The sequence below is a fragment of the Penaeus japonicus genome, unplaced genomic scaffold (genome assembly GCF_977035675.1).
Source record: "Penaeus japonicus unplaced genomic scaffold, GWHDUDI00000001_assembly GWHDUDI00000019, whole genome shotgun sequence".
NCBI lineage: Eukaryota > Metazoa > Arthropoda > Malacostraca > Decapoda > Penaeidae > Penaeus > Penaeus japonicus.
This window is the reverse complement of record NW_028234421.1, coordinates 2,030,583-2,040,582: the sequence shown is the minus strand read 5'-3', so window position 1 is coordinate 2,040,582 and position 10,000 is coordinate 2,030,583. Positions and strand designations below refer to the sequence as shown.

The following is a 10,000-nucleotide window of genomic DNA, read 5'->3' as shown; positions in this document are numbered from 1 at the left end:
TCATGGTAATTTCTGCTTCTGATCAATTGAATAAAAAAATCTGAGTCAAAAAGACTGTTGTTAAATCAAATGTGATTGGTCAAGAAATAAAGTAAAATAAAAAATTACTAATGTACTACTATTTCTAATTTGGCGATTATCATATCACGTCTTGTCACAAGCTACTTATACATATTCATATGTATATGTATAATTATTTATATTGCTCTTCTTTTCCTTTTGAAAATGAAAAAGGATAAGTATAAAACATCTTTTTTTTATACCCACCAAAAGAATGCTTCCACTTTCCATTCATGTTATTACATAGAATTGAAGAATATAGGCAAAGCTCATTAAAGTAACACTAGAAAATCATGTTTCTCAACTAAAATAACTCCTCTGAACATAGCAATATTTTTACATGCCTTTACATTGTAGACACAACCATGCAAACCAATAGGATAGTATGGGTGAAAAACGCTCCGAGAGGTTCAGCACAACTCCATACAGCGGGAAAACACCCCAGAACAAAGTGTCATGAGCTTGTTATCTTCCTAACAGAAGAAGGAATATGAGAGAATACTTTCCATCATGAATGGGTTAACCCACACAGGACGGGTGGTACAGCATGTGTACCGCGCATTCAAAAGCCCAGTTGCCGGGCGGCACAGTATTGTGCCAACCATTCAATTGATTTAGGCCTAATAATTCGAACGCCCCGGCATTTGGACATTCAAGGCTAGAATTCCCCCGTCGGGAATGGGTTAAAGACAGTCCTTACTCTTATGAGACACCTTCAGACCTGTCGTATTTTCAGGGCAATTTCACAACAATTCATTGACAAAACACTTTTACTAGCTCAGACAAATCTCAGAGTCTATGATCTTTCATGATTAGTGTCCCAAGTCAACAGACATTAGGCTTAGTTCACCCTGTCTACTTCCCAAAAACCTGTCTGCTCCTCCCACCCTTTCCCTTTCCTTCCCCCCCCCCCCCCCTGCTGTCAATTACATAAGAGCTACTCGCGTACTACCATCTTTAGTTTGGTGTGTTTTTAACTCAACCATACCCACCAGACATCAAAACCTCTACAGCCATGCCCCAGCGACAGGAGGGGGAGGTGAGATAACCTGCACGAGTTCCAGCATTTATGGATAAGTGTACCATGGTCTGTGTTGCCGTGTGTTAGAATCTCACCGTGATCTCTTATTCCAGGTGTACAGTGTACGTGATGCTATTGCCATGCACCGGGAAACACACCATCCTACACAGATAGGGCTCCCAGATGCTCTTGTCAAGGCTTATATTGAACTTTCTATGTCAGCTGATAAAAAGGTAAGTCTGATTGGAAAATTGAATTGAAGTCTTTTGCTAGTTACTGTTCGTACTATAGTCTGTTTCATCTGATTGTGTCCATAGGGTATTGGTGATTTGGGGTATGCGCATATTACTAGCTAGTGATTTCCTAAAAATCTGTCTGATATCATTACTTAGTTGGGATAAATATTGAAGCCATTAATTCAGCAGTATATTTTTATATAGACATACAAAGAACCCATACACCTTCTGATATATATATATATATATATATATATATAAAAATATATGTGTATATATATATATATATATATATATATATATATATATATATATATATATATATATATATATATTACATATATTACATATATTACATATATTATATATATATATATATCCCTAGTAGACTAATTTGTACTCATGTTATGCAATGCAAGCACATGGACACAAAGCTTTTACATACACTAGCCTCATGCACACAAACAAACAACAGGCTTTAAATCATTCTTTCTCTCTTTTGCATATTGCAAATGAAAGGTATCTTAATGATTTACTCTATGTAAATAACATGCGTAATTTCCAAAATCACATGAAAGAATATTAAATTGAGGCTGGATTATAACCACAGCACAGTAACAGTTAGGTGAGAGAATTCAAACAGTTTGCTAATGTTTGCAGTACCATGATGTCAGTTTTTGAAGGTCAGATGAATGTTAATTTGATGAAAACTACCCACGCAGTAAATTATCAAAATCTCTTTATATTGTTCATTTGCATTCAATCAGACTAGAGTGTTTTCTACAAGGTTGTTTTTGTGTGCTTGCTTTGCATAATATAGGTGCAAATCAGCATGTTTAGAACTTATATGTGAATGCAAAGGTCTATTTACATATCTACACATACTAATATATTGCTGAGTGAATAGCTTGAACGTTTTTAAATAAATGACTAACAATATCAGACACATTGATTTTCAGCCAATCATGAGCCAGTAAAGTGCAATTGCTACATATGACTAAAATTTGCGATATTTAGTGGGTGGATTAGGGGGGGGGGGGAATATTAATTGAGATTGTATTATTGTTTTTCTTAATCGTTGAGGTAAAGCAAATGTCCTTTATTTTTCTGAGACATCCCCAACATATTTCCTGTATAAATGGATATCCAAAATGTAGCATAGTTTTTTTGTGGCAAATTTTTATTATTATTTTTGTTATTATTTTCATCATTATTTGTATTATTTTACATTTGTGATATTTGCTTTTTGGAGGGGTCTGCTAACACAAGTTGACCAAAAACTAATCATGTAAAATGTGATGTTCAAATTCCAGAGTCAGTTTACTATAATTTTTTCAATCAAGGGAAAAATATATTTGTCCATGAACCCAAGAGGTTCAGTAGTCAGGTGACTTTAGATCTAAATATTTTTTATTGTTCTGTACTCAAGATATTAATGAAAAAAAATGTTGTGACAGGCAAATAGTTATAATAATACTATTATCCCGTTGTGGACGGTTATTACACACACAACAGCTCCAATTAGGTATTATTATAACCATGATGGCTCTAATTTTAGAGCTACAGTTTTCCAAAGTCAGGCTAAACCTTTGTTTTGTGAAGGATATAAGGGGAAATATTCATTAGGCAAGTCAACACTGCCAGGAGGGTGGAAAAAACATTTTCCCTGTCCCTCTAATTTTTAGCATGTGCCAGCTGTGTCAGAAATTGCCAGTACTGACTGCCAGCTAGCTTGCTCAGCCTTCCATCCGCAATGGGTTGATGAAAGTACTCTCCAAATGAGTATGACTAATGACTGAGCTAAACCTCCACAGAATCGTTACCTCGACAACTTCTTCAACGTGGTCCGTCTCCCTTACGACTTCGATTCGGAGCAGAGTCGATCCCTGGTCGTGATATCTAAGAACGAGGAGATGATCAATTACGCCAGAGATGTCGGTGTGTCACTGGCCATCGGCCCAGAGATTGTGAAGCTTGTACAGGTCAGTTGATTTTGTGAATTTTTCTCCTCTGTGTACTGAATGCACCCTTTGAGATAGATATGTGAGATGGTGGATGTATTTATGTTTGTATTTATTGGAGATCTTTATTCTTCCTTTCTGTCTTACTTGGAAATTGTAGTATTTCCTATTTTCTTTTTATCTTTAATCTATTCAAAGACAATTGTTGGATTTTTTATCAGTTCTTCTCTATGGTTGCTTTATTTAGTATTAGTTCAGTACTTGCTTATCTGATTTCATATGGAAAATGCTATACCCTTTCCACAAACTATTTATAATTTTCTTTTCTTTTTTCCCTTTTTTTTTAGACGGGAGAGATAAGCCTCCTAGATTACGAGAACATAATAGCCGACACAGAGCTTCTCCCGGACTTGGTGCCTTTGAGAGGACTCATGAAGAAAAGATTCCCCAGTCTTAAATCAGGTGAGTAAGTGTGGCGTATTGTCACTTTTTGTCCTTCATTCGATAAGATATGGCAATCAATCATATGATATTGTTGATACCAGAGGCTTAGAATATGAAGGTGTTAAATTTTGATAGGTTAGTGTTGGTTAAGATCTCTGAGGTTGAGAAATAATAGAAACCACAAAATATCAGGTGGTCTTAAAATTCAGGGAATTCCCACTTAAAGGGCAAGTAACTCATTGTGATATAAGGCAATATACACAGTGTAATATGTTCATTCTTTGTTCTGTTGCTTGGACTGCCACCTCAAAAGTACATTGTAATGTTAATGTTGTTCATTGATTGACAAAAATAAGTAGATGAAATAACACTTGAATGAAGGCAAGTGTGAAAAGAACTTCTGAAATAAAAGAGGAAATGTTAGCCCTTGCAGCAAAATAGTTCCTCAATGCTAATTATTTTCGGGTGTCATCATAAGGAATGACAAAGGGTGAGAGTTCAATAGGGATTTGTTCAATTGTGGATATTCACTTTGATTTGAGTTTAGATTGAGGATCTCTCAAAGTTAACCCATTAACCCCTTCACTACAGGCAGTAGAAAACGCCCCTCACGCCGTATCCGAGCTGCCGGCGCGCGCCAAATTTTAAACGTCGCTACTGAATATGACAAGTTTTAAGCCAAAACCTCTACAAGTTTAAAGCCAAAACCTCAACATAATCATCATGTGTTATATATCAAAATATGCATAGTTAGCCTCTTCCCCCATATGCATGTGACAAGTTATTTACATGGGTTGGGAGGGAGATGGAAAGAGTGACCTTGTTGAGAGGCCTCACTCAGATGACAAAAGAAAACAGTTGGAGTAGTATGGTAAACTAATCATAATAAGTTTTATATTTTTACATAAAGTTCCATAAATGAATAATAAAATGATTGCTAGCAGGGCCCATCAATGTCTCCCCTGGTATAAGCAAATCCCACTCTTATGTAATAATAATGAAAGTCAAGTAATATATCGTTTCATATCCGACCTCTATTCTGAAAGATCTCATACAGTATCTGGAAGAAAGAAAACTCAATTCCACCAGAACTCAGCCATGACGCAGGAGGAACGTCCTTGGGTTTGACGCGAGGACGTAGTATACACGTCCTCATGTTGAAGGGGTATTTTGATATATAAAATATATAAAATAATATATATATATAAAATAGGTGGGGCTATTTTGGCTCTAAATGGTGCAAACAGCAGGATATTTCAAATGCATAAACCTAACGCCTCGGGATTCTCACCCGCACTGGCCACGGCCAAGTGCTATATGCTCGATCAACCGGCGTGCCGATCAGGATGATAAAAGCGACGAAATATCTCGTCCCCAGTGGCTGACCCTGCCTCCACTTGACGTGATATCTTGTCACCCGTCGTTAACGGGTTAACCCATTATGGATGGGACAAACGCGATGCACAATTTTTTGCCTGAAGGGGGGCATCATGACATACATGACAATAATCATCACAGCAGTATTGATGTGGATTGTCGTGTTTCTTTATTGTACTATGAGTAATAACTCTAATTAGTGAGTGATGAAGACCATTGCAATTATAATTACTATAATTGCTGTAATATTCAGAAAGATAGGTTTCGTCTAGAATACCAAACAGAGATGGCAACAGCAAGAAAGAATGTCACCCATTCACAGTCTCTAGCAAGTACCATCTTCAGACAGAGATCACACACAGCAAGATGCCGACATCCTGCTCTAAATTACCAGCGATGTAGGGTATGCAGGCAGAGTGAGAAGAGGAAGGTGACCTAGACCATGTCCAGTGTCTACAATGTGCCCCTGTGCCAGTCTGGCTCCCTTTTCTGTAGCACTTACTTCCTCTTCCCCATCTCTTCATGTAGTCTCGACTGTGGATGGTTATTTATTTTGTATTTGATTATGAAAGTATGCGATTACAAAAAAGTAAAGTTGCTCTTTATCCTCGCATATAATGAGATGATATGGACCCTATACTATAATTTTAGACTACTGCAACAATGATAAAACCTGTCGTATAGCACATACAAGTATCACAATACAGTAAAACACAAAAAAAGACAAATACGAATATGGCTCAAATATTACAATGAGGGAATGGAAGAGAGTGCAAAAGGTCATGGTATGTTGCTTGAAGTTTCCTCCCTCAGAAATAAAACCCATCTAAGGTGCCACACAGGTGGCACCAGTGCCCACCCTGAGGAGAGGCAAGCAAATACATTCCCGTCTGCAATGGGTTAATAGTCTGAAGAAGACAAAATCATGCAAAGATAGTTGTAAGAATTGTAGAAAAAGAAAATTATATTGTTGCATAAGCAAAAGATTAAACTACTTTTTTATTACAGGAAGAAAATCAGGATGAATCTTTTAAAGTCTTAATATGAAAGTCACAGAGAGAGGGAAGCAGTGGTTAATTGTACTGGAATGATTCAATTGAACACTAATTTATAAGCAGTATTGAACAGAATTATGTATGAAACACACAAGTCAAAAATAATGTGTTAGTGCAGAGAAGAGTTGTTAATTGAATTTCAAGACGAAAGACCACCGTAGTATCTTACATATTAACCCACTCATGACGGGGGCATTCTAGCCTTGAATGTCACAATGCCGGGGCTTTCGAACGCTTAGGCCTAAATCAATTAAATGGCTGGCACAACACTGTGCCGCCCAGCCACTGGGCTTTTGAATGAGCGGTACAGTACTGTACCCCCCGTCCAGAAAGGGTTAATCAATTAACTTCCACTATTAATATGTACACCCATTATTAATTGATAAAATTTTCATTACAGGCACAGCTGGCACTGACTTGGTTCCTATTATCGATCGGTTCATGAAAGGCGTCGACTACAGAACTGTCAAAAATAAACACCATCAAGATTTTGGATATATTGAAGTACCTTTTGGCAGAGTAAGTATGTTTGTGGTTCTAGTGTAAGGAATATACTTTCGCTCTTTTCTACTAAGTGATATATCGGTATTACTGATATACTTTTAGAGAATAGGTGTAGTGTGTGTATAATATTATGTGTGTAAGTGTATCCTAAGACATCCAGCATTTATTTTTTTATATTCATATTTTATGTTCCCATCTTGCAATTTGTTTAGTTATAAAATCCAGTATATTAGACTATATTCTATATTCTGTAGATTTTATCTGCTTTGTATTGCATGTTTATCTTCAAGGTTATTGGGAAATAAGTTGTCACACACCAAGGGATTGGATTAAACCCATTGATAGCGGATGGCATGATTTGCTGTCGAGGTAGCATCGGTCATAAACGTGGATGGCATCGTGCCAAACAACATAAACCCACCACATGACTGTATACATATTTTATTAAAACTGCGGCCAATGGGTTAAAAGGGTTGGAGGCACACACTACTTTGGTTTTCTTTTCCTGTACCAGTCTAGTGCGTTTGTATTGATAAAATGTCAATTTTTACTGTTTTCATCTATATCTCTATTTTCATATAATAGTGGTTTGTGATAGTTGCGGGGGTATTGGATAATTTTATGATTATAGTGCTTAAGAAAATATATTAGATGTTTTTTTCTTTTTTTTAGGTTTGCAACGTATATTTTTCTAGACAATCGTCTTGTATATATATCCATTGTCAGCATCAAATTGTTATGCCATGTAAATGGATTTTCTTCTTCTTCTTCTTCAATTCTATAGGTTATGAAGTATGCACATCAACTTGTTTCAGTGTCCTTTTAGTATAACCCCTTTTTTTCTTCTTTTTCTTATACTTATACTTCTTTTTCTTTCAGCTAAACATGACAGACGAGCAGCTTGAGGAGAATTTGGCCACCTTGATTCACAACGTGGAGAAACAGCGACCTCAGAGGAAGTCGGATAATCTTGTTAGCATGGTAAGGCCTAGATTGTTTCTCAAGAGTTTTACTTCTTTTGTACTTTTCAAGTCTTTGTGTGTGTGTGTGTGTTTGTGTGTGTGTTTGTTTTGAATGTTTTTGTTATTGATATACTTCTATAATTTTTTTTATGGTATGATTATACACTAGATGAGCTTGTCATGCAATCAGCTTCTAGAAGTTTCTGGAGCTCCTTTGTAATCATGCCTCTTATCAGTTCCATAGGTTTATCTGTCAACTCCCTAAACTCCATTAGATTTTCAAAATTATTGTCCTAGTAATAGCTGTACAAGAAATCCATAGTACATTCATCACGAAGAACAAAGGTATTTTGATTGATTGATTTTCCGTCTCCTTTATTCCAGGTTGCTCTTCGAAGTCCACCCAGCGTTGAACAGTTCAAGATCGATCACTCGCTGTATCTACAGCTGGCAGAGAACACAAAGGTTGCGGCTACAGCTTGATTGTAAAATAAAGAGATATTTCTTGCCACACCTAAATAATCTCAGATTCAAAACGTTAGATAGAAAAAGTTGTGTTACCTTAAATGTTTTATGACTGAATAAAGCAATGTATAGTGTAAATAAAAGGACAAAGTTCTTTTCTTTTCCTTTTTTTTTTTAATATAAAACTCCAAAATATTCTACTATTTTCACTTAACTTTTATCAAAGTAATTGACAATGTACTCACCCAAGCAACTCAAAAGAAAATTTTAGGATTACATGTGGATAGATGTATGACTTTTGGCCTTGACAAAATTTACAGGAAAGTAATAGGTACATTAGCCTAAACCACATGAAAAAAGTCCCAACTGAAACAAAAATTACTATTGTACAAACATGAATACTGTGAATATTTGATCTGATGTTCAGCCATGTGTAATACAACAGTATTGTAACGTGGGTTCAACCAAAAACAAAATACTGCTAAAGACAACATTAGAGACACCTATTATAAAAGATGTATCATCAAGGAAGCTAGTTAATATTTTTCACATCAAGTTTATATAGGTTGGTAAGAGAGGACTTGACAATTAGAAGTATTTAGCTAAGCGAGTGCTCCAGTGTACCATAATACGATTATAGAATACACATTAAACAGAATGGAAGAGAAGAGAAAAAAGAACTAAGATGCTTAAAAGACAACTGCACCATCTGAGTATTCTTTTTCTTTTTTAAATAATTTAATTAAAAAGAAATAATAACATCTTTTCATGGAAGTAATGGTACAGCTGGAACTGCCCATTCCTCTAGTCCTTTGCAATCCTTTACAAATCCGTCAAACGGCTCATATTTCTGCTGTCTGGGAGGTACTTTCTCAAAATCTGGATGACAAGTCCTGACAGATTGAGGTTGTACAGTATCTTCTCCCTTGTGTGAATGGGTTAACTTTCATTTGATTTCCTCTTTCTTGGGGAATTTTTTAGTCTGATGGACTCGAAATTCATTTAAATCATGCTCATTTGCTCGGCATTCTGGTCATCCACAATACATTAAATGAGGTGATTTTTACTTCCGATGATATAGTTTTTAATAGTAATGGGATATTGAAGAAATGGTTGTTTGTATGATTGCGTGATCTCGTCGTTGTGCAATATATGGGATACCTTGGCAAGCACCCAAAGGTTCTTAATTGAATCCCCATGATATGCAGGCAGCATCCTCGATAGTGGTTAGGAGATTATAGATGTGTTTAATGAGGTGTAAATCATGAATATAATATTCACGAAGGCAAAATCTCACATAGGATGCAAACAATTTAGGATTTATTGTAACTTTATTTCTCTAATGCATGCAGCTTGGACCTTCATACACTTTTTTTTTTTTTTTTTTTTTTTTTTTTTTGTAACACGATTAACCTGATATCTTTTAACCAAGGAACAGAGCCGAGATCCAGAAGGACATCTTAATCCCGTTATTGGATATAAATATCTCAAGATTAGTAGAGTTTTAACCTGTTATTTTTCTATCTCTGTCTTTGCTCCTCTCCATGTTTTTTGTTGTTTTTTTCTCTCTCGTATCATATGTCTGTCACATACGTTTATCGAACTTAACACGTTCCAGCCTATTGTTCTTTTGGAAACATTTGTCTTTTTTTATATCATTGTCACTGATCCTACACTTTCGTAGTGTCATAGGTTGAAAAGGTGGTTGGTTGGTTGATTTTTGCCCACCCCCCCTTTTATGGAAATCCATTATTATATACACAATCGGCACCATTTCGACTTGACCCATGCATTTCCATGGATATTTCAAAACTTGAAACAAGCTAAAATTTGCACAGAAACCACCTCTAGTGTCCCTTTTCCCAAAACCTTGTCAACTCTGAGAAGACGAGAGAAAAAAAGGTTATTAGATTTC

At 35.9% G+C, this 10,000-nt stretch overlaps 1 protein-coding gene across 1 annotated transcript in view; it reads left to right on the top strand.

Annotated features, from left to right (window-relative positions):
• LOC147469730 (uncharacterized) overlaps nucleotides 1–8,228 on the top strand; it is a 14,177-nt gene extending 5,949 nt beyond the window's left edge. Inside the window, exons 4-9 of the mRNA XM_086547196.1 lie at nucleotides 1,195–1,314; nucleotides 3,132–3,299; nucleotides 3,626–3,740; nucleotides 6,555–6,673; nucleotides 7,538–7,639; nucleotides 8,005–8,228. Coding sequence (XP_086403322.1) covers nucleotides 1,195–1,314; nucleotides 3,132–3,299; nucleotides 3,626–3,740; nucleotides 6,555–6,673; nucleotides 7,538–7,639; nucleotides 8,005–8,103 — 723 coding nt within the window. The 3' untranslated portion in view covers nucleotides 8,104–8,228. The remainder of the gene's footprint in view (nucleotides 1–1,194; nucleotides 1,315–3,131; nucleotides 3,300–3,625; nucleotides 3,741–6,554; nucleotides 6,674–7,537; nucleotides 7,640–8,004) is intronic.
• Nucleotides 8,229–10,000: the final 1,772 nt, after the last annotated feature.